This window comes from Aotus nancymaae, unplaced genomic scaffold (assembly GCF_030222135.1).
Source record: "Aotus nancymaae isolate 86718 unplaced genomic scaffold, 86718_ANA_hifiasm-v0.15.2.pri h1tg000014l, whole genome shotgun sequence".
Classification (NCBI taxonomy): Eukaryota; Metazoa; Chordata; class Mammalia; order Primates; family Aotidae; genus Aotus; species Aotus nancymaae.
In genome coordinates this window covers 68,695,681-68,721,177 of record NW_026988425.1, presented here as the reverse complement: position 1 = coordinate 68,721,177, position 25,497 = coordinate 68,695,681, and the positions used below count along the sequence as shown (strand labels likewise).

Sequence of the window (25,497 nt, the reverse complement as noted above, 5' to 3'; positions counted from 1 at the left end):
TTAAATTAAATTATTAAAAATACAAATATATTATAAAATCATTTTTAAATAAATTAATGCAAATAATGTCTGTAAAGCACCAAGTCTCATAGATGGAGCTCAATCAATGGTAACCATTATATTATAAGGAAGTCTGGAAAAAGAGAATGTCTTTCTCCCATAGAGATGTATTTCTTTTGTAACAAATCAAGGGTAAGCTGCCTTTTCTGAATTTTCTTTAGTAATCTTGGCACTTAAATAATACTTATTTAGGAAGCTGGGGTAAAATACACTTTAAAAGGAATCGTAAAAATGCTGACAAACAGGGAGAAGTAAGAATATATAATTCAGGCAGATATGTGAATGCCAGGAAGATGGGCAGGAGGCAGGGGTTGGATGACAATGGGTGAGTCTAGGGTAATCTGATGAAGGCAGCATTTGTTGTTTAAGACGGTCTTGCTTTGTCACCCAGGCTAGAGCGCAGTGATGTCATCACAGCTCAATGCAGCCTTGATCTCCAGGGCTCAATCAATCTTTCCACCTCAGCCTCTCGAGTAGCTGGGACTACAGGAATGTGCCACTACACCGAGTTAATTTTCGTATTTTTTGTAGAGATGGGGTTTCACGATGTTTCCCACGCTGGCCTTGCACTCCTGAGCTCAAGCGACTCACCTGAAAGGCAGCATTTTTCTGTGATGTCCTATATTTGGCACTGGCTGCTGCAAACCTTATTGTACATGTTTCTTGGTTCACATATGCAAACCTTTCTACTGAGTGTATACCAAGGAGAGGAATTATGCAGCTTTAGCAGATATTTCCAAACATGTTTCCAACGTGGTCAGACCAATCTGCCCCCCTCCTCAGCGGTGGGAGTTCCTTGGAGAGTGCTCCTTGTCAGCACATGGTATTATCAGTCTTTTAAATTTCAGCCATTTGGTGAAGTCTCTAGCGGTATTGTACCACAGTTTTATTTGCATTTCCCTAATGACTAATGAAATTGAGCACCTTTTCATATGTTAAATGGCCATAATATTCTGGATATTTTTTTTGTGAAGTTTCTGTTTAAGTTTTTGCTCTTTTTCTGTTTGGTTACATGTCTTTTTTGTATTGATTTGTAGGAATTCTTCATCTAGTCTGAATAGAATACCTTTCTTGGTGATTCCAATTGTCAATATCTTTTCTAACTCTGAGGCTTGCCTTTTTACTCTTTTAATGATGTCTTTTGACCTTCTGATGACTACTAAAGTATATAAAAATGAATTTCAGCTGAATGTAGATCTAAATGTGAAATGAAAAACAATGAAGCTACTAGGTGAGGAGAATGTCTTCCTAACTCTGAAGCAGACAGAAATCAAAGCACTGACCTAAATGGAGAGGTTGATAACTTAGACTACATTACAATCAGGAACTTCTGTGCATCAAAATACATCATTAAGAGAATGTGAGCTGGATGTGGTGGCTCACTCCTATAGTCCCAGAATTTTGGGAGGCTGAGGCAGGAGGATCGCTTGTGGCCAGGAGTTCAAGACCAGCCTGGGAAACGTAGCACAATCCCCGTCTCTACCGAGACAGAGAGAGAGAGAGAGAGAGAGAGAGAGAGAGACAGAGAGAGAGACAGAGACAGTGTTCATGTGTTCTTTGTATACCAACACACCATGTTGTACACATTACATATATGCAATAGAAGACTTAGTGTGTGTTTTAAGCATTTGAATTGTTTTATTCAATCCTTTCAAAGAAGAATATAAGCATTCTTGTTTTACAGATGAGTAATTGAGGCCCAGAGAGGTTAACGAACTTGTCCGGAGGCACACAGCTTAAAAGTGGAGAACTTAGCTGTAAGTTCAGGTCTGCATGAGTCTAGAGACTGAGTTCCCAACTCCTGGCAGTGCTGCTCTGTCATTCCCACCTCCAGAGTGTCCCCTAGGGGGCTGGCACAGTGCTGGGCTCCAGACATGCCACTGTTGGCTTCCTGAGGTACCTTCCTGTGTGTAGAGAGATCACTTCACATGGCCCAAGTTCATCCTCGTAAATTATTCATTTTCTCCACCACTGTTTTGCAAATTTGGCCTGCTGTGAACAGTTGCTCTTTGGTCTTCTTTTAGTCCTGAGGAAGCAGGAATCCTTCTCCTGGTGTGATTTGCTGAGGCTGCACCTGGAAAAGACTCAGAACCTTGGACAAACATTCTGTGTCTAGCTTCTCTGATCTGGCAAGATGAATGGCAGAGCCTTGGGTAGCAGGGAAAAGGCAGCCTTGAGGAGGTGCGCCAGGTCTGCCAGGCTCTGCACTGTGTACTCATGGCCTGTGGGAGTTGGTAAGGTCCCAGCATGTGCCTTACTACTTCCCCTTCCTCCTCTCCTTCCTTCTCTTTCTGGCTGCCAGAGGCCCTCCCATGGAGCTGGACATCTGTGCACTCAGAAGGGCCCTGTGCAGGCTGCTTTTGTGAGAAGCAGAATCATAGCAGGGTTTGGGGGATGTGGGTAAGTCACTTGGAGTTGCTGCCAGGGTCACCACGGGCCCAGGTACCTGCTATGCATGCCTATGATAATAGAAGCTAGGAATTATTCAGTCCTGAAAGAGGTCTTGTGAGAGTTAGGCAAAGCCAGGATTCCACCCCCTCCACACCACCCCATTTCAGCACCACAAGGGGATCTGGCTCCCATGAACACTGCATCTCAACATCCTCATAGTGAAAGGAGATGCAGACCTGCCTGCAGGAGCAGACATGAGCCAGTAGCACTAATCACTTTGGCTATTACTTAGTGAGAATTTGTGTTTCAGGCACATTGCTAAAGGTTTTATACACATTTTATCAATCCTTATAAACCCCAGTGAAATACAAACTATCATTTCTGATTCACAGTTGCAGAAATGAATGCTTGAAAAATGAATTTTTGCTTTCTCAATGCATCACATCACTGCAAGTGGCCGAGTCAGGATTCAAACCCATATTGTCTGACTCTAAAGTTCAGAGAAATGTTTACCGTGAAGCTAATGAGGCTTAAGCCCTGGGACCCTCATTTGCATGAGTCCCTTCCCAGGTGCTAAGTGGATCCTAGCAATGAGTTCAGATGGTCATATGCATTTTTGTTGTTGTTTTGTTTCATTTTTCTTGTAGAGATGGATGCTGCCCAGACTGGTCTTGAACTCCTGGGCTCAAGCAATCCTCCTGCTTTGGGCCTCCAAAGTGTTGGGATTACAGGTGTGAGATACCATGTGTGGCAGGTCATATGCTTTTATTTATATGTGGCCAGACGCACTGTCTCATGCCTGTAATCCTAGCACTTTGGGAGGCCAAGGCGGGTGGATCACCTGAGGTCAGGAGTTCGAGACCAGTCTGCCCAACATGGCGTCTCTACGTCCTGTCTCTATGAAAAATACAAAAATTAGCCGAGCATGGTGGTGGGTGCTTGTAATCCCAGCTACTTGGGAGGCTGAGGCAGGAGACTCCACCCGGGAGGTGACGGTTGCAGTGGGCAGAGGTTGCAGTGAGCCGAGATTGCACCACCGCATTCCAGCCTAGGCAACAAGAGCAAAACTCCCTCTCAAAAAATTTGTCAACTAGGGCTGGTGCAGTGACTCATGATTGTAATCCCAGTACTTTGGAAGGCTGAGGCAGGAGGATCGCTGGAGCCTAGGAGTTTGAGATCAACCTGGGCAACATAGCAAGACCTCGTCTCTATGAAAAATAATAATAAAGTAAAAATTGTTTAAAATTTGCAAAACTAGAAAAATTTGCAAACTTAGTAGATTGTTTCCTTACTCAGTAAAAACTACTGTTGCTTTCCACTCTGCCTTGCTTTCCTCCAATTTCCTCCCGTGTTGGGTGGAGCTGGGCATTTTGGGGATAGGCTAAGAGGAATCTGAGTTGGGATATCTTCAGTTTGATGGTGGGATATATATGTGTGGTTTGCAGTCCCTTCCGAGATTGTTAAGTTATTGTTAGCTGTCCCACTGGAGGATGGCTTCCAGGAACATTCTGCTGCCCACTGTGCCCACACGCCTGTGTCCTGACTTGATGTCCAGAGCTGTTACCAGAAAGAGGTTCCAATCAGACCCTGAGAGAGAGGATTCTTGGATCTCACACAAGAAAGAATGTGGGGTGAGTCCATGCAGTAAAGTGAAAGCAAATTTATTAGGAAAGTAAAGGAATAAAAGAATGGCTCCTCCACAGGAAGAGCAGCAGCTTGGGCTGCTGGACGAAGGACACTTACAGTTACTTCTTGATTACATGCTAAACAGGTGATAGATTAATCATGATTTTCTGGGAAAGGGGTAGACAGTTCCTGTAACAGAGGGTTCCTCCCCCTTTTAGACCATATAGGGTAACTTCTTGGTATTGATATGGTATTTGTAAATTGTCATGGCGCTGGAGAAAGTGTCTTTCAGCATGCTAATGAATTATAATTAGTGTATAATGAGAAGCGAGGATGATCAGAGGTCACCTTCATCGCCATCTTGGTTTTGGTGGGTTTTGGCCGGCTTCTTTACTGCAAGCTGTTTTATCAGCAAGGTCTTTATGACCTGTATCTTGTGCTGACCTCCTATCTCATCCTGTGACTTAGAAAGTCTAACCTCCTGGGAATGCAGCCCAGTAGGTCTCAGCCTCATTTATCCAGCCCCTATTCAAGATGGAGTTGCTCTGGTTCAAACACCTCTGACAGAGCCAGATGCTGGACTGCAACACTGAATGTGGTCTGTGTCTTCAGCTCAGAGAGTATGTGGCAAGTGGAGGAGAAATAAGAAATCTTGAAAACAACAACAACAACAAACAACTATTACTAATCACAACCAGTTTTTAATCTGTCTATTCTCTCTATAGGCAACGGTATCACAAAACTGTTGCCATCTGAAGAGGCAATCAAACCATATGCACTCAAAAAAATAGAGAAAAATAATTTATAGAAATGTGTCAGGCAGTTAACAAAAAGGATTGTTGCTATTTTTCTGGATTTTGTTATAATTTTTGAATTTATCAGTTTTTAAAAATGTGTTGTGAGGACCTCTTTTCTCATTCTAGTTACTTTTACATTAATTTTGTGTTTGTAATTTTGTATTATTTTTCTTGAAGAGGACCCCTCCTCCCAAACCTGGAAGTGACCCTGCTCAAAGTCATGCTCTTAGCAATGGTGAGACAGTGTCTGCCTCTGAAGGTTCCAGTCAGTTTGGAAAGAGAAATGGGGCTGTGAGGTGTGCAGAAGCTGGAGTGTACTTTAGAAACTACTGTAAGCTGGGCACAGTGGCTCACACCTGTAATCTCAGCAATTTGGGAGGCTGAAGTTGTTGGATCACCTGAGGTCAGGAGTTCAAGACCAGCCTGGCCAACATGGTGAAGCCCAATCTCTACAGAAATATAAAAATTAGCCAGGCATAATGGCAGGTGCCTATAATCCTAGATACTTGAGAGGCTGAGGTGGAAGAATTGCTTGAACCCAGGAGGCGGAGGTTGCAGTGAGCCAAGATCGTGCCTTTGCACTCCAACCTGGGCAACAGAGTCAGATTCTGTCTCAAAAAAAAAAAAAAGAAAAGAAAAAAGAAAAGAAAAAGAAAAGAAAGTACTGCGGGTATCCTCTCTGAAGGTGGGAGGCTGAAGAGGGGGCAATAGCACAGCAAAGCTCCTGAGAGAGGGTTAGCAGCAGCCTGCAGTGGGGGTGGGATATGTCCAATGTTTGCAAAGGGCAAAAGAGGAGTGGGGCAACTAGATCACTCAGCCCTTTGTAATGTATGGTGGTTTTCCTTATGGCCCCACCCAAACCTGAATTCGCTGATGCAGTTTCCTTGGAAATCTCAGTCCAAAGAGCATTTTTGGTGCCACTTTGGGAGCGAGGAAGCAGATATTAGTAAGTGGAACTGCCTCACACGTCTGTTCAGCCTCCCCGAGGGCTCTTGAATAGAGAAGGCAGAAATATGGCTGAAGGCAGTGGCTGCTGGTGCACTTGGAGTCAAGGTTGGAGCTTCCCCTGTCCTCTGTTACCCAGACTACCCAAGATGCTTCATTCTGGCCCCAGGGAGTTCCAGTGGCTGCAGGGCAGGAGCCTGGCTTTCCTTGAGAATGTGTCTCCTTTTGTGGTTTTCATTTCTCCACCTGGTGTCTGGACTGCAAATTACAGGAGAGGATGATGCATTTGTTCTTCCCACTGAACAAAGGATTGCAGTAGTAGTAGGTGGCATGGTCTTATCCAAGCTCCAGGAATGCTGCTGCCTCTGGCTCCCCTTGAAGCCATCAGGGCTCAAGCTGATCACTGTCCTAAAGGAAAGCTCACAGAGGAGGCTGCTTTGTTCAGACTGAGGTATAGGGAGAGGAATGACATGCCTATTGACTCCAGGATTTTTTTTTTTTAATTACTGTACAGAGAAAGTACATTCTCATCTGGAATTCTAACAAACAGAGAGACAAAAGGAGGCAAATAATCACAGTTCTCAGACTAGCCTAGCCAGGCTGCCCTGGGGTCTCCCCCAGAATTAATCCGTTTCTGGCTTACGAGTGCAGGGCCCTTGTTCCTCAGCTTCTGTCTTTATCATGCCCTCGGAATGAACAGCACGCACACAGCCCATGCTAACCACCCATCAGATCACAGACACATTCTATCACCTTCTATACACAATATACACACAGCAAAATCCTATACACAGTATACAGGATATATACACAATCAAATAGGTAGCATCTGGGATAATGCTATGGGCTGAACTGTCTCCTCCCCAAATTCATATGTTGAAGTCCTAACCCCCAGTGCCTCCGAATGTGATTGAGTTTGGAGATAGGGTCTTTAAGGGGATAGTTGAGTTGAAGAGGTCATTAGCATAGGTACTGGATTGGGTTGGACTACCTCGTAATCTGGCATGACTGGTGTTCTTATAAGAAAAGGAAATTAGGACACAGATATGTAAAGAAGGAAGACTATCTGAGGACACAGAGAGCAGATGGCCATGGACAAGCCAAGTAGAGAAGCCTCAGAAGAACCCAACCCTGCCTGACACTTGGATCTCGGACTTCTGGTCTCCAGATCTGCGAGAAAAGAAATCTGGTTGCTTAAGCCGCCCAGTCTGTGCTATTTTGTTATGGCAGCCCTAGAAAACAATACAGATAATGATAGTAACTTCATTGTATCAGATATCAATAGCCAGGAAAAGGTAGGCCTTCAAGACCTGTGTTGCCTTGTTTTAACACACTGATTGCTAGGCATTTCACATTTGGGGCTTTGGAGCCAATGGTCCAGGCCAGGCCTGTTGTTTCCTTCAGAACTTACAATGACTTTTGTCAAAGTGATCTGCACCCCAGCATCCTCTGGTGAATTCCTGTACCTGCCATCATCCCTGATATGCTAGGAGTTTTGAAGCCTGTGGATGTTTCTTTTCTCCCTCATTTAAGAGCCTGATCATGAAGTAGGAAAGAAAATAGGTGACTGTAGCTTTTCTTAAATAAGGAATAGGGCCTACATCTGGAGGAGTGGGAAGCTGGACATAGGGCGATGGGCTGGGCATTCGAAAAGGGGGAAAGAAGTTGCTACAGCAAAGAAGGAGGATCTAGCCTGGGGAAGAGAACCTGGAAGAAGTGAGAGCTGGTCCTAAGAGAAGGAACAGCCGGCAGAGGGGAGTGAATGCACAACTTGTAGGATAGCACTAGCCAATAGCACTTTTGGTGATGATGGGATATTCTATATTTTCAACGTCCAACATGGTAGCCTCTGGTCACATGTGGCAATCAAGCACCTGAAATGTGGCTAAGTGTGACTAAGGAGCTGAATTCTTGGTTTCAGTTAAATTTAAATAGAAATAGCTACATGTGGCTATCATATTAGACAGCATGGTTCTAGAGTTCAGACACAGCACACTGTTGCTTGCCTACCCAGCAGCTACCTGCCTTTTTCTTTGCTTACACACCACCCCCTACCCCCATTTTGTTCAGGCAGTCAGAAGCCATGGACTTCAGGAAAGACTGAGTCCCTTAGAGCTATTCAGGAGAGGTGAATCTTCATTAGTCTAAGCCAGTTATGGTAATTATTTTCCTCTTGCTTGTGATTGGTTTAGGAGTAGGCAGATGATGCAAATCAAGCCAAAGAGACACAGGGGAAGTCTGCTGGAGGCTTCTGAGAATGTTGTCTTAAAAAGGGGTCAAAAAGAGGGACTAGTCCTCCTTCTGGACCTTAGATGTGTGAAGATGTGATGCTTAGAGTTGCAGCCACCATCTCATGCTCACAGGGGGACAAAAGCCAGTATGCCAAGGATGATCTAAAAGATGGAAAGAATCAGGGTCTCCAGTGATGTTACCAAGCCATATCAGAACCAACCTTGGGATGGCCCCATCCCCTTTGTTAGTAAAGACACTTGTGTCTTCTGTTAAATGCAGTCATGGGGACTCTTTTGGGATAGGAAATATGTGGCATTTAAGTCTGTGTTTCTGCCTCCAATGTGAATTCCATAAAGTATAGCACTTTTTCTCATTGTTCTTAAACCATTATTCCAAGCAGCTACTACCAATCGACTGGAGTTAATATGCTAAAGAAAAATCTGTTTGCTATTCCTGCTCTAGGGCAAAAGAACACAAGCATCTGCTTTGCCACAAACTCCCCCACAAACATTTTCTTCCCACTGGTCCTGTCTAATAATTGGAAAGTGTTCTCAACAACACATCAATATCCATGAAACCAGCCCACAGAAACAATTCAAATAAGCCCAAATTTAAGAAACAGGCTTTCTCTATACCCCAGGACATTAAAAAAATGCTTATTTTTTGAAGGGTCTATTAGAAGGGAAGTCAGTCACACAGCAATCGTTATTTGAATATAACAGAGCAAAAAAATGCTCTTTTATTAATCTGATATACATTAAATACCTTTGTAGCTGTTACATGAATGTTAGTTATCTGGCATATACATGTATACACAATTCCACATTTGATAGATTTATGCTGTACGGGAGCCATCCCACATGGAGCATGCCCTTTCACAAGGATACGCATGGCTGTCTCAGGATATTTGTCAAAACACACTTGGTCAAACATTTTGGAAATTGGAAATCAGACACAGAGGAGTATACCAGAAAGATGAGTTCACAACAGGACCAGCTGTACTTAAGATGAAAACTCCAAAACCTGAAACAGAATTTACTGGGGTTCACACATGCAGCACACATATATACAGTACGATAGGGGTAACTGGAACATTCATAGCAAGAGATCTTAAACAGCATTAAAAATTGAAAGAAAAAAAAAATAAAGCCAAACAACCCAAATACCAAAACCGACAGGACCATTGCCAAGATCTCGTTAAAAAAGACAGTGGATATTATGTTTAGCATATGTTCAAAATGGAAGTTCACCTGAAAGAGAAGACTCTTCTAGGATGTTATTTAGTGTATCTAGGTATTAACAAAAGACATAGGATCTGTTCAGTATGTTCCTGGATCAGGGTGAGGATACATAACTGCATGGATGCTAAGAAAGTGTGTATCAAGAAAGGACATTTCTTTTTTCTTCTGACTGACTCAGGACATAGATTCAGTAAAGTAAATATATAATAATTGCAGCGGAAATGAAATTAGGCCAATTTGTCAAGTTCTATCTAGGCAGGCCTGGTAAATGTCAAGGCAAGGAAGGCGTTTCCTTCTTGGATGACTACATGGGAGCCAGAGGGGAGACACTTGACAATTTCAAACTAGTTTCATTTTGTTTGTATAGCATGAAATAGCTGATTTTACCATACATTCTCCCTGAAGGAATGACACCCATAGAAAATGGTGGATTCTCTGTACTGGGTCCTATTCTGAGTCAGCGCAAATGCAGAAAGAAGCCCTTTGTGAATCATATGGGGTTGAGCTTGCTAAGTCTTTCCCCTTCCTTGGACTTAGGGGCAATGCTGACCCATAAACACATGCAACTCAAGGTGGTGTGGCCTGGGTCTACGCACTGGGAGGCCAAGTCTTCTTTAGGGCTTTAGATAGTGATATGCTGGTTAATGTTTAACAACTGACTTGGGGATTAGGAGGAGTCTGATTTGTATGGCTTTGTTGCTTTCCATGGTATAAATATTGCCACCATAGCTGATCTCAAGCTACAAATATACTATCATTTGGGAAGATGCGTGTAGTAGTGTACGCTTATATAGTATTTCTACCATACAGACATAATGGGCATAGATAATGGTAAAATGTAGTAAAATAAGCAGAAAGTGATGAGCTTCGAATATATTGCCTTTGTTTTTAGCTATAATTGATCTATTCTTAATTTTTAGTAATAGCTGTGTTTCCCAGCTGACTCTCAAAAATCCTGAAACGTTAACAATCAGTTCTGATGGACTGGTTTAAAGCTGTTCCAGCTCATCACTAGCTCTAGATGGCCCCAGCCCCTGTGAGCAGGCTGCCTAGGCACTCCCCAGGCACCACAAAGCTGTTTTGGACTTTGCATCCCTGCTGCTGGGGTAGGTTACCAGTTTGAGTTAAACTCCATCTGAGTCTGAACAAAGGGTTGAAAGCTGCTTTCTGTTCCTAGTCCTGGGTGCTCTTGGATCTAAGGGCAGCACGGATGTGGTAGCGTAGACAGAGAGTGGACAATCTCTGCAATTTTAGCATTCAGACCTAACCGGAAGGCACCTACCCTTCCACACCAAGTGGGACTTTCTGCAGACATGGAGAGTATTATTGACCTCCACTAGTCAATGAATCTCAAGAATCCAGGTGGGAACATCCTGGTCTTTCAGGAGTCAAATACTGAGCCCTCAGCCTTCTGCTCCAGAGATGGGCTGCTCTGATTCCATGCCAGCTGTGTCCATCCTATCAGGGCACAGGCACTGAGAAGCAGTTGGAAATCTAGCCCTCCACAGGGAGCTGTGCCAAAGCCAGCAGACTTACATTCACACTCCCTCTGCACCCACTCCTGTTCTCCATGTTCTCCATCCTCTGTGCCTCCACAACAGGCATGGCCTTTCATCCCCAGTGCCCCAGGAAAGCTTGACCTTGCTTTTGTACATGGCTAGAATTAAGGGGTTGTCGACCAGAGGAGGAAAGAAAAAAAAAGGGAAAGAAAGGAAATGAGTGGCCACTGCCCTGAGGAGGTAAGCAGGAGAGAACAGGCGGGGAAAAATGGCAATGGGGCTCTCAGAGGAGGGTAGAGGGTCACTGACAACTACTCTCTTTCTGCTCTGCCCCCCTGCAGGCCCCAAAACGCCAAACGTCCTTTGCAACTTCAAGACACTTGCAACAACATGCACCAGTTTTAAACTGAAACCCCAAAATGTCCCTGTTACTGGCTGACAGAACCTGTTTTCTGGATGGCTTATCTGCTGAGGGTAGAGAGGAGGGAAACTGTTTTAGGCTGTCCGTCAAGATAGTTGACTCACTCATAAATCTTCAAAATCAGAAAGGAAGCACCCTGGGAGGCACAGGCCAGGGGAGTGGCAGCAGCTGCAGGCTTTGCTGACTTGGCTCTGAAGAGGAAACTCCAGCGCTATTCACTGGGGAACAGGCTCCCTAGCTCCTGTTGCTGGTTTCATGCCATGAAAAGAATACTTCAGAAGAAAGCGAGACCTTAGGCTGGGCACAGTGGCTCATGGCTGTAATCCCAGCACTTGGGGAGACTGAGGAGGGTGGATCACCTGAGGTCTGGAGTTTGAGACCAGCCTGGCCAACATGGTGAAACCCTGTCTCTACTAAAAATACAAAAAAATTAGCCGGACATAGTGGTGTGCACCTGTAATCCCAGCTACTTGGGAGGCTGAGGCAGGAGAATTGCTTGAATCTGGGAGGTGGATGTTGCAGAGAGCCGAGATTGCACCACTGCACTCCAGCCTGGGTGACAGAGTAAGACTCCGCACCCTACCCCCTACAAAAAAAAAAAAAAACAGCTCTAGAAAGATGGGGCTATCTCTGCTCTGATTCTTTTCTTTGAATAATATCTTAGTGCAACATCCTGCTGAGATCATTTAAGGAAACAGCTTATGTGTGCTTTCATTTTTCTCATTTTCCAAATACTAGTCAGTAGTCTCTCCAAAAAAAACCAGGTAATCAAGGAGCTCTCTCCTCTCATCAAAGGTAATCCCAATGACTGAATAGTTCCTGCACTGCCTGCTGAAGGCTGTTATTTGTTTTAAACGTGGAAAAATAACACTTTGTATTTATGGGGTGGTGGGGGTAGGAGGGTTCATATGTAGTGGGAATCAGTGTGAGGGTGTTTTCTCTCATTCTGTTTCCCTTGTTCTCATTTAAATCCTCCAAAGGCTTAATTATGGCACATAGCACAGTGCCTCAATACCTATCACATGGGAGGTGCTCAATAAGTGTTTACTGGGTAATCACATGAAATGACAAGAGATCAGCGAAGGCTCAGCCCAGCTCTTTCCCTGCCCAACCCTGCTATCCTTAGGTAAGGAGTGAAACAGACCCATGAGCTGTATCCTTTTAACTCAAAATCCTGGGATTACTAAACTGCATTTAGATATTGTTTGAGAAAAACTGAAGGGAGCCCTGGCAATGGCCCTGTTGGCGACAGACAGGTGACAAGAGGAATGGTCAACATTTAGAGCAAAAGAACATCACATGGAGAACTGTCATTCCATACCTGAAACAATGAAGGGACACGCAAAACATCCAGGAGATACTCACAGGTTTTCTTTTTTTGTGTGTCTACATTACAGATTACAAGAGCAGCTTTACTTAAAACACATATTTTGCTGAGCAGAAACGAAAACTCTAAGAAAGGTATAGTCCACTTCAGAGTTTCCCACTGTGCAGATTTCTTTCTCTTGTTGCAACATGACTGGTGTTTTTAGGGTTAGTAACTGGACTAAGTTTGGCACGATGTGGAGATTAAAGAAAACCTAATATGCAGCCAATATGCAAACACCAATATGCCAGTTGCCTTTCTATGATACCAGGTGAAGGCCAAATTCAGACATTCCTGGCTTCAGAGCCTTTAATGCATGAACAGATAAGGTGTCTTACTGAAGAAATAGGTAAAAAGGCCATTTTGACATCAAACAGAAACAAAAATGGAGAATATCATATTCTATTTGGATTGGCAGAGGCAATCAGAAAGTATTCCCCTGGACTGCTTTGGAAGTGATCCCAGCATTTAGAAAGCTGTGCCCTCATCTCTTTGCTGGAAGCTTATCAATGGCATCTTGGACTCTCCCTTCTGTCACTACATTTCTTTTCCCACCTCCCCTTTGATCTCTTAAGGTATCTTGAAAGGACAACTAAGCAGTTTTTGGTGAAAACATGAACTCTGATTTGGTGAGATTTGTCTATTTGCCAATATAAGTAAAATCACTGAAAAATTGTTTCTGAAAACCTACATATAATACTTAAGGCCATGTTTCAAGAAAATAATGGAATAAACAGTCAGGAGAGCTGTAGGGTAATACTGAGATCAGAGAGTCTTCTAACCTAAGCGTGTTTATTGGTCAGGGTGGGGCCTTTTCCTGGATGGGCAATGGTAACTGTCAAACAACAGAGATACTACACAAGATGCTGAGATATCGGCAGGACAGACAGCACAGGGACTGTGCTTTCTGGCCTAGTCCATGCGGGCTTCCCAAACAACCTCCTACACTCTTTTTATGCTTATCTATTTCCTAATTTTTCAGTTTATAAATTAAACCTATTTTAGTGCTTGTAAAAATGAGTTGAGGCTGCCGGTGGCTCACGCCTGTAATCCCAACACTTTGGGAGGCTGAGGCGGGCTGATCACTTGAGGTCAGGAGTTCAAGACCAGCCTGACCAACATGGTGAAACCCTATCTTTACTAAAACATATATAAATTAGCTGGGCATGGTGGCATGTGCCTGTAGTCCCAGCTACTTGAGACGCTGAGGTGGGAGAACTGCTTGAACCTGGGAGGCAGAGGTTGCAGTAAGCCAAGATCGCACCACTGCACTCCAGCCTGGGTGACAGAGCAAAACTCCATCAAAAAAAAAAAAAAAAAAATGAAGCTCTTTTCATTACTGTGTTCTAGAATGCTGGAGAGCAGACTAATCCCAATGCTTTACTTTGTGCTTGGGGAAAGTGAGAACCAGAGATGTTCAATGACTTTTAGTCTCCCCAGAAAGATCTGGGTCCCTGTACTGCTTAGTGGTGAAGGTCAGGCTAGGACCCGTCTATCGTCTCTCCCAGGTCTGTAACTCTGGTGTGAGATGATTCAGGCAGCAAGGACTGAATGTGAGTTGGGTGCCTTAAGACCCAATACTTGGGACAGAATGTGGTACATACAGAATTTACAGTTTGAAGCAGTTGTTTTTCCCTACTGAGAAGATTCTGTGATAATAATGGAACTTGGGAGTGTTCTGGATTGATTCCAGAGTAATAGGGAAATTTTTAGTTAGAAAAGGAGGTAGAAATAAGTGGACTATTTCCTAAGTTTTCATTTTTGCACAAATTTTCATTTTCCTTCTACTGTAGATGAAATGAGATGTCAGTTGCATATTTGGGTGCCAGCAGCCTGCTACACTGATACAGCTGAGAGTTTCTATTTAATATCCTGGCTGTTTCTTAATCTTTAGCTAAATCCAGAGCAAGCTAGACAGGCCACACCACATACTTTGGAAATGATTTGAGCTCTCTTTGAAAATCAAGGTGATGAACAATCTCAAGGAGGCAGGGAGGAGTGCACAAAAGGTGGGAGAGGTGGTGACCAAGAAGGTCTGTGACCAGACTGCCCCAGAGATTAGGAAAGATTTCTCTTCGGCCACCAAGGATGCTTGGATTAGGTATCAAGTAGGCCAAGAATGGTCCTAGAGCAGGGGACACCGGATGGCAGTCTGATGAAGTAAGGTTTTGCTGGTTTATCTCATTCTGACCCAACCCAGAGTTCAAATAAAATTCTGAATAACTGTGCTCTGCAACTTGGGAGATATTTTATGCATTTAGACCCTAGAGCAGACATTAGAGATATTTTTAAAAGTAAAGGTAGTCTAGTAAGCAAAGTTAATTATCACAGAGGACTAGAGACAGCGATACTCATGCACATTTCTATTTTTCTTCTGATGGGCTGATGGAGATGCACTCCTTGGTTTGCAGTTATTTCTGCACATGCTGCATTCAACTAAAAGATCTGCTCAGGTCCCCAAATGTCTTTTTTTTTTTTTTTTTTTTTTTTTGAGACAGAGTTTTGCTCTTGTTGCCCAGGCTGAAGTGCAATGGCATGATCTCGGCTCACTGCAACCTCCGCCTCCCGGGTTCAAGTGATTCTCCTGCCTCAGCCTTCCGAGGTCGGGAGTTTGAGACCAGCCTGACCAACTTAGAGAAACCCCATCTCTACTAAAAACACAAAATTAGCTAGGTGTGGTGGTGCGTGCCAGATGTCTTTTTTAAGAAGACAAATCAGGGATAGATAGGCGGGAAAATGAGTACATACGGAAGAAGAAAACGTACAGGGTACTTTCTTGGGTTGTTTGACTGCTGTCTTTGTTCTCCAATAAAATGATAGGAGGCAGAAGTGAGAGAAAGTTGTTTCTTTCCCTGCACTGTTGGTATCTTTCAAATGCATCTTGTCTAGTCTTCAGTGATTTTTCTTCTTCCTGCCACCTTTGAAGTTTTTGGTTTGGGTTTTCCTGATGTTCTAGCCCTGATCACAGGTCCCCAGGGAACCACCCTCTTCCCACTGTCCCCAACAGGAGTCTGTTCCCCTCTGCAGACCTGAATTACTTCACGGGGAAGTAGATTAATGGCTTATGTTAATGAAAGAAGCTTTTCACTTAGTCTGAGCTCTACAGGGATCATTAGGAAGGGGAGGGGGAGGCAGGGGGGCCTCAGGGGAGTTAGGACATCTCTGAATATAATGATTAGTGGAAACAAAAGCTTTCCCTTCCTGGAGGCCCCCCCCACCCCCAGCTGTGGCTCGTCTGAAAATGCCTATAATAAGTAACAAGGATAACCCTCTAACAAGGCAATTAAAAAAGGAATATTGTTTAAATATAGGATTTATTCCTGGCTTCTGGTCATTGGCTGCAAGTCTACAAGGAGGCTTCAGATTTCAAAGAAGATGTGTAAAAAGGACAAGCCTGGGGGAAGGGGAGGCTGAGAGGCGAGAAGGTCCTGTAGCTGACAGCTGGCCCGTGGGAATGTCCTGGCTGACCTCTTTTTCCAAGCCCAGGCAGATTCCAGAGGTAAAATGAGCAGCCAAACCACCACAGGGAGATGGTCTGTCTGTGAGAGGCCCCTCAGGAGTACAGGCGGGCTGTGGTTTTACAGGGAGCCAGGAGTGCACTGAGCAGTGGGTCAGCCCTGGGGAAGATAGAGGGACAGACCCTCTTTGGTGATGCCAGCTGGGAAGCTGAGTGTCAAGTGCGGGGCAGGTGGGATGGGGGTCCTGGGGGACCAGTCCCACAGGAAAGAGGTACCAGAAAGAGGTACCATTTTGTATTTCCAAATGGCTCTAGGTGTGAATTTCTTCCTAATTTGCAATTTACAATTTAGCTATCCACTGGCAATCTCTAGACTAGAGACAGTGTGGGTAAGTGGCAGAATCAAGTAGGCAGACAGTTTTTAAGAAGCAGTTGCTTTCTTTGAATCTGCTGTCTGGCAAGACCAAGGTCAGGCTTAAGGGGTGGGAGTGGTCAATGGAGGCAGAAGCTCTCGCTCTGGTCTCTGATTTTCAACCATTTTGAACCACTGCCACAATCACAGACACTGTTATGGTCCTTTTTCCTCACACTTTCCAGAGGTTTAATTGGGTGTTCTGACAGAAATCTTACTTATGCGGCTCACTCTGATTTTTGCTGCTAATTGCAGAGCTTTTATTTTTCTTGTCAGCAGAGTCACCTTAACTGTCTTGCCCCAAAGGGCCCCACCCAGCCCTGTCTGGTACCACATGGTTTTCTTTGAAAGGCTCTGCTATAACAGCGAGAATTACTGGGTATCCTTTTCTGAGTAAACAGGAAATATCACTCTGTTAGAAAAAAAAAAAAAAGAATCCCTCTTCTCAGCACAAATGCAATAATGTGCCGGCTTATATTTCCTGTTAATGTTAAATTAGGAGCAGGATCTATTCCTTACACCAGCCCAGTCTTCTGGCTTCTAAGCTTTCTATGAACAGAACCCCAGGGAAGCCTGGCTGCCTACGGCATTCTAGAAATGCTTCCACTGATTTGGGGGAGGCAGTAGCATCACAGGTCAGAAAGATAACAGTGCATTAAAAAAACAAAACCAAAAAAAAGTGTGCAAAATCACAAAGGGACAAGATGATATGCTTCTAAATTTTAAGTCACAGCGCGTGTTTATGTTCTGATACTTGATCACCTTTCTATATAGGAAAACTCTGAAGCCTTGAGTCAGGAAGGAGAATTGACCCAGAGTAGGAGGAAGAAACGCAGGAAGGATGGCTTTGTTCCCCATTACATCAGAACCTGGGTTCGTGTGTCAGGAAGGCGCAGCCCCACGAGTCCTCCACACACAAGCACAGTAGAAGCCAGCAGGATGGGGATTGCTTTGGTGATGCCGACCAGAGAGCCAAATATTAAGTTTCCCAGGACGGCTGCTGCCTTGCATAGCGCATTTAAGAAGCCGAAGCCTGTTGCCCTGCAAAGGAAAAAGACATGAACAAGTTTGAGAAAATGCCTTCCATGAGTCCAACTTTAGACAAAAAGGTCCTAGATTTTCAATGCTCTTCACTCAGACTGTGTTGTACATCAGTGGAGCAAATCAATGTTTGTTTGCAAATCTGGGAGAACTCCAGCTGTTGGTATTGTTCCTCCAGCCTTCTGGTGACTTTCTTACCATAGCTTCCATTGACTCTTACTCTGCCTGTAAGTCCCAGTGTATTGTGAACAGAAAGGGAGAGAAAATTGCAGGGAGTATGAAACATCTTTACTGGTTTAATGTTGGAAGGAAGGGTCTTTTTCTTTCTCATTTTTTTAGAGACTAGGTCTTGCTCTGTTGCCCAGGCTGGAGTGCAGTGACATAGCAGTAGTTGATTGCAGCCTTGAACTCCTGGGCTCAAGCTATCTTTCCACCTCAGCCTCCTGGGTAGCTAGGACTCCAGGTGCATGCCACCATACAGAGCTAATTTTTATTTTTATTGTTGTAGCCATAGGGTCTTGCTATGTTGCCCAGGTGAGTACGGTGGTACAATGATAGCTCACTGCAGCCTCCACCTCCTAGGTGCAAGCGATCCTCCTACCTCAGCCTCCTGAGTAGCTACCTGGGACTACAAGTGTGTACTGACATGTTCAACTAATTTTTAATTTTTTTTGTAGAGATGGAGGGTCGCCCTACATTACCCTGGCTGGACTCAAACTCCTGGGCTTAAGCAGTCCTCTTGACTTAGCCTCCCAAAGTGCTGGGATTACAGGCATGAGCCAATGTGCCCTGCAGGAAAGGTCTCTTAAATCAAACTTTAATCCTACTCTATCCAAACTCTTCTCTCAGGAACGAAACAGGCATAAAGCACAATTCATTAGAGAGAGGCAGGTCACCTCTGCTCAGTGTGGGAGAAGCTGGGACACCTCCTTTCATCCCAGGCAAAGGGTGGCAAGGGTGATATAGAAAAATTGACCAGTTTCTCATCTCTTTACAAGAGTGACTTATTATTTTGTTTTTAAATTCCCATAATTTCAGAAACATCTATGTTTAAACGGAAAGTTAAATTTCATTCCTAAGTTAAATTGTATGGTAGGCTGAGCTTGAGGATTTCTTGAACCCAGGAGTTTGTGACCAGCCTGGGCAACATAGCAAGACCCTGTCTCTCTTAAAAAAAAAATAAAGAAGAAAAAACTGTTGTAAGTACAACAATATATTTATTTACATTTTTAACTCCCTATTTTATTGTATTTATTTTCATGCTAAGTGTTTCATTTATTTATTTTCAATTTTACTGCTGGTTCTGGGATACACGTGCAGAATGCGCAGGTTTGTTACATAGGTATATGTGTGCCATGGTGGTTTACTGCACCTATTGACCCATCCTCTAAGTTCTCTCCCTTTATCCCCCAACCCCCAATAGGTCCTGGTGTGTGATGTTCCCCTCCCTGTGTCCCTGTATTGTCACTGTTCAACTCCCATTTATGAGTGAGAATATGTGGTGTTTGGTTTTCTGTTCCTGCAAAGGACATGATCTCATTCCTTTCTATGGCTGCATAGCATTCCATGGTGTATATGTACCATATTTTCTTTATCCAGTCTATCAATGTGCATGTGTCTTTATGGTAGAATGATTTGTATTCCTTTGGGTACATACCCAGTAATAGGATCGATGGGTCAAATGGTATTTCTGGTTCTAGATCCTTGAGGAATCTCCGTACTGTCTTCCACAATGGTTGAACTAATTTACATTCCCACCTACAGTGTAGAAGTGTTCCTATTTCTTCACGGCCTCGCCAGCATCTATTGTTTCTTGACTTTTTAATAATCGCCATTCCTACTGGCATGAGATAGTAGTATCTCATTGTAGTTTTGATTTGCATTTCTCTAATGATCAGTGATGTTGAGTTTTTTTTCATGTTTGTTGGCCATGTAAATGTCTTCTTTTGAGAAGTATGTGTTCATATCCTTTGTATACTTTTTGATGAAGTTGTTTGTTTTTTTCTTGTAAATTTGTTTAAGTTCCTTGTAAATTCTGGATATGAGACCTTTGTCAGATGAATAGATTGCAAAATTTTTCCTCCATTCTGTAGGTTCCCTCTGCTCAGTGTCGGGGAAGCTGGGACACCTGCCTCTTCACTCTGAAGATAGTTTCTCTTGCTGTGCAGAAGCTCTTTAGTTTAATTAGATCCCATCTGTCAATTTTGGCTTTTGTTGCAATTGCTTTTGACATTTTTGTCATGAACTCTTTGCCCATGTTTTTGTCCTGAATGGTATTGCCTAGGTTTTCTTCTAGGGCTTTTATGGTTTTGGGTTTTATATTTAATCCATTTTGAGTTAATTTTTGTATAAAGTATAAGGAAGGGGTCCAGTGTCAGTTTTCTGCATATGGCTAGCCAGTTTTTGCAGCACCATTTATTGAATAGGAGATCTTTTCCCCATTGCTTGTTTTTGTGAGGTTTGTCAAAGATTAGATGGTTGTAGATGTGTGGTGTTATTTCTGAGGTCTCTATTCTGTTCCATTGGTCTATATGCTGTTTTGGTACCAGTACCATGCTGTTTAGGTTACTGTAGCCTTGTAGTATAGTTTGAAGTCAGGTAATGTGATGCCTCTAGCTTTTGATTGTCTTGGTTATTATATGGGGTCTTCTTTGATTCCATATGAAATATAAAGTAGCTTTTTCTAATTCTGTGAAGAATGTCAATGGTAGTTTGATGGGAATTGCATTGAATCTGTAAATTACTTTGGGCAGTATAGCCATTTTCATGATATTGATTCTTCCTATCCATGAAGATGGATTTTTTTTCCATTTGTTTGCATCCTGTCTTATTTTCTTGAGCAGTGGTTTGTAGTTCTCCTTGAAGAGGTCCTTCACATCCCTTTTAAGTTGTATTCCTAGGCATTTTATTCTCTTTGTAGCAATTTTAAATGAGAGTTCACTCATGATTTGGCTTTCACTTGTTTATTGTTGGTGTAAAGGAATGTTTCTGATTTTTGCATGTTGATTTTGTATCCTGAGACTTTGCTGAAGTTGCTGATCAGCTTCCTATTTTCTTTTATTAGTTTAATTAACATGCTAGGTCTTAAATAAGAAGAGCCCATGGAATTTTCTGAGAAAATTAGGGAGGATGAAGTTGTATCCTTCATTTTTCAGATAGTATGGAGGGCACACCAATGAGCCAATGCAACATTTGGGAAATCAAGTCCAAGAAAATATGACAGAAGAGAATCAAATTGTGGGCTTAGGAAGATCTTGTTCACTCTCTTTGCTGGCTTTTAAGATACGTAGGTGTATAAGTAAAAAACATCCCACTTCTTAAGATATTTTTTAAAAAAGAAAGATTTTATTATCTTTAGTACACATGTAACAAGTGATCTTCTGGGCAGAAAACTTAATTTCTTTTGAGAGAGGGTCTCACTCTGTCACCCAGTCTGGAGTGCAGTGGTGTGATCTCAGCTCACTGCAGCTTTGACCTACCGGGCTCAGGTGATCCTTCCACCTCAGCCTCTGGAATAGTTGGGACTACAGGCTTGCACCACCATGCCCAGCTAATTTTTGTATATTTTGTAGAGATGGGGTTTTGCCATTTGCCCAGGATGGTCTCAAACTCTGAACTCAAGTGATCTTCCTGCCTTGGACTCCCAAAGTTCTGGGATTACAGGTGTGAGCCACCAGGCCCAGATGAAACTTAATTTTGTTCATGAGCCTGCATATACCACTGACATCATGAGAAAACATGCATTTCCTTCTGACTTTATGCCAATTTAATGTTTTTTGGCCATCACTGAGTTAAAGGCAGATTAAATACAGGGCAATTTTTAGATACTTTTTTTTTTCTTAAGAGGGAAATGCATCTTATAAGCTGCAAAGTGTAGCACTTAGTACACATCTTTCTTTGATTGATTTGTAAATTTATAAGTGTGGGTTTTTCTTTGGCAAGTCATAACTACTCATCACTACTTGTACTGTACCTAATAATAGTTCCCTCAATGTGTGTACTCCTCATAACTGAGATATTTATTGTGGTTATTATTCAACCATTCTCCTTTCTGCACCATGGGAAAGGAATAAACACTCCTTCCTAAGCTGCACAAATCTAGCCTGTGAGTTAGTGCACAGCCAGTGATTTTGTGGGTTAGATCACACCTAATAAAGTGCAGTAAGCGCTGATTTTGTTTTTGACTAAGACACCTAGAAAGTAGAGTACACAGGCTCCTGAAGTGAGGCAAGGTTGCCAACCGTTTGCAGTGTAGGAAGAGTGTGACAGAATCTCTGACTGAAAGAAACAAACTTCTTCAGTAGAGGGTAAACTAATTTCGTATTTTCCTCTTCTTGTTTAAAGCAAGAGACTAGTAATGGCAACAACCACTAAAAAGATAAGGAGATTTAACATACTGGTAACTGCTTTCAAATGAAATTGCTTGAGCCTACATGTTGGGTATCAAAGAAGACTTAAGGATACTAGAACGACCCCATCGCTACCTCCCAAACCTCCATGGATATGCCGTGAGGTTAAACTGTCTTTTGTGCTGTTCTTTAGAAAAATGAATAGATGTTTTCGAGCAGCTTTAGGTTTACAAGAAAAAAGTGCACAAAAACTAGAGTTCTCTTATACCCTCAGTTTCCCCATTAACTTCTTGCATTGGTGTGGTACATTTGTTAGAACTGATGAGCCAATATTGATACATTGTTATTATCTAAAGTTCGATTTACATTAGGGCTCACTCTTGGTGCTGTACATTCTGTGGGTTTTGACACATTTTGATGACATGTATCTGTAATTACGGTATCATGTAGAATAGTTTTACTGCCCTGAAAGTCCCCTGTGTTCCATCTATTCATTCCTCTCTCCCCTCAACCCTGAACAACCACTGATCTTTTTACTGTTTCCACAGTTTTGCCTTTTCCAGAATGTCACAGAGTTGATATCTTACAGTATGTATGTGTATATATATATATATATATATATATATTTGTGTGTGTGTGTGTGTGTGTGTGTGTGTGTGTGTGATGGAGTCTTGCTCTGTTGTCAGGCTAGAATGCAGTGGAACAATCTCGGCTCACTGCAACCTCCATCTCCTGGGTTCAAGCAATTCTCCAGCCTCAGCCTCCTGGGTAGCTAGGACTACGGGCGCCTGCCACCATGCCTAGCAAATTTTTTTTATTTTTAGGAGAGATGGGGTTTCACCACGTTGGCCAGGATGGTCTCCATCTCTTGATCTTGTGATCCACCTGCCTCAGCCTCCCAAAGTGCTGGGATTATAGGTGTGAGCCACCGTGACTGTACCCAGCCAGTATGCAGCTTTTTAAAGGCTGACTCCTTTCACTTAAAAACAAAATGAAGACAAGGCTGTTGCTATGTTGCCCAGGCTGGTGTCAAACACCTGGGCTCAAGCAATCCTCCCACCTCAGCCTCCCAAAGTGCTGGGATTATAGACACGAGCCACCAAGCCCAGCTTTTCACTTTGTTAAACTAACATTTTAGTTTCTAGATTCTAGAGTCATAAATGACCAGATACATTTTATAGTAGTAAGATAAGCTGTATTCTTAATTGGGAAATGGCCTGTGTGTATGTTGCTGATAAGAAAACAGAAAAGGAAAACATTCTCTGTCATGAAGAAGTCTCTCAGTGCTGAAACTGCAGAGTGACCCAGATAAGATTTACCTCTAGGTTAAAATAACCATATTTTCCCAAGTGACAAACCTCTGGTATAACTCAGAGTAGAGTATAGAATGTGGGCAGCTATATCCTTGTATCATTGAAACTCTACTTGGGGAACGGATGACTTCCTGAGATTCCTGGGCAGACTAAAGGCAGATGCGTTAGGAGCATCTGGTATCTGAGGGTTTTTAAAAAGACAATCAAATCGTTTTTTCTTAAGAATCTCCGTTTTCATTTGCCAAGCAAAGGCAGTTCTTTAGATGAAAATCTGGTGTGGATGCAAAGCACACAGCCTCCTTAAATTAGTGTTGGTGGCTGGGTGCGGTGGCTCACGTCTGTAATCCCAGCACTTTGGAAGGCTGAGGCAGGTGGATCATGAGGTTAGGAGTTTGAGACCATCCTGGCTAACATAGTAAAACCCTGTCTCTAAAATAAATAAATAAATAAATAAAATAGAAAGAGAAAAAAAAAATTAGTGTTGGCATTCAAGAAAACGTGACTACCCTTTCCTTGGATAAGTAAATTTTTCTTTCAAATATGTGCAGCTGCAGGTGTAATTTCTCTTTTGTTTTTATTTATTATTATTATTTTTTTAAGAGACGGGGTCTTGCTATGTTGCCCAGGCTGGAGTGCAGTGGTTATTCACAGATGTGATCCCACTACTGATCAGCACGGGAGTTTTGACCTGCTCCGTTTCCGACCCGGGCGATTCACCCCTCCTTAGGCAACCTGGTGGTACCCACTCCTGGGAGGTCACAATATTGATGCCAAACAGTGCAGACACCCGATCGGCATAGTGCACTACAGCCTAGAACTCCTGGGCTCAAGCGATCCTCCCACCTCAGCCTCCCGAGTAGCTGGGACTACAGGCATGCGTCACCATGCCCGGCTGTTTTTTATTTTTTGAAACAAGTTTCACTCCTGTTACCCAGGCTGGAGTGCAGTGGTGCGATCATGGCTCACTGCAGCCTAGACTTCCTGGGCTCAGGTGATTTTCCCACCTCAGGCTCTTGAGTAGCTGGGGCTAAAGTTCGCACTGCCACACCTGGGCAATTTTTTTGTATTTTTTGTAGAGATGGGGTTTCACCACGTTGCCCAAGCTAGTTTTGAACTTCTGGGCTCAAGCAATCCACCCGCTTCAGCCTCCCAAAAGGCTGGGATTACAGCCTTGAGCCACCAGGCCCAGCTGGGTGTGATTTTTCAATGCATCTAATACAGCTGTGTACTAGAAAATTAGAATACACAGGTGTATTAGAAAAACCAGTCACAAAGTGACTCTCCCTTGGGGTTGTTTATAAATAGGCTTTTAGTTCATTTACTCTCTGTTGTCACTTAAAGGAAAGGGTATTGCTTCTGCAGACACACAAAGTACAAGGTATCTTGTGCTCATAAAGTCCTTTGAGGGTATGGAGCTCAGAGGTTGCAGAGCCCTGACTGTCAGCTGCAGAATGAACTAATGCATTATTTTTCAGACCAAATATGTTTTCATGCCTTCTCTTAACCAACAAGCACTGAAGGGAAAGAATGACATGATCTCATGTCATTCTACTGCTCCATCCTTTGCTCCTTATCTCTTCAGCCAGAAGCCTTTCTCAATTTGTACTCAATCTACTTATTTAAAAATTTAAAATGCGAATTCTTTCCCCAAAATGTACCCTATAACTGCAGCTGCCCTGTTGCTCATTCCATTAAGGCGGCTCTCCTCCCTGCATCATAAACTCTCCACATGTGAGACATATGTGCTGGTATATGGGGCTGGTTTGCAGTAGCACGTATACTCAGCTGATGGGGATGTGGCCACCTCTGCAGCTGGACGGTGGCTCCTTCTCTGGGGTCTTCACAATTTATTGGGTTCCAGTTTATTTATATTGCTTTATGCTGTTTTTTTGTTTTTTGTTTTTTTTGAGACAGATTCTCACCCTATTGCCCAGGCTGGAGTGCAGTGGCACAATCTTGGCTCACTGCAACCTCTGCCTCCCAGGTTCAAGTGATTCTCCTGCCTCAGCTTCCCGAGTAGCTGGGATTATAGGCACGCACTACCATGCCTGGCTAATTTTTGTATTTTTAGTAGAGATAGGGTATCACCATGTTGGCCAGGCTGGTCGAACTCCTGATCTCAAGTGATCTGCCTGCCTCGGCCTCCCAAAGTGCTGGGATTATAGGCATGCACCACCATGCCTGGCCCATTTTATGTTTTAATTGGTGGAGGAAAAAAGAAAACTACTGGCTTCATTCTGGATAAAATGAGGATAATTTTATCCTCACATCCAGCCTCTGTGGATTTTTCTGTCTTTAGTGCAGGGCCAGATGTGGGTTTTTTTGAGGCTCCTTGGAAGAAAAAAAG

General features: G+C 43.2%; 1 protein-coding gene across 2 annotated transcripts in view; it reads right to left on the bottom strand.

Annotated features, from left to right (window-relative positions):
• SV2C (synaptic vesicle glycoprotein 2C) overlaps positions 1 to 25,497 on the bottom strand; it is a 280,950-nt gene that overhangs the window by 9,585 nt on the left and 245,868 nt on the right. The window contains exon 13 of one of the 2 annotated variants that reach the window (XM_012462136.3): positions 13,429 to 17,488. The exons of the other annotated variant lie outside the window; for it this stretch is intronic. Coding sequence (XP_012317559.1) covers positions 17,305 to 17,488 — 184 coding nt within the window. The 3' untranslated portion in view covers positions 13,429 to 17,304. Of the gene's footprint in view, positions 1 to 13,428; positions 17,489 to 25,497 lie in introns of those variants that run through there. 2 annotated transcript variants of the gene reach the window in all.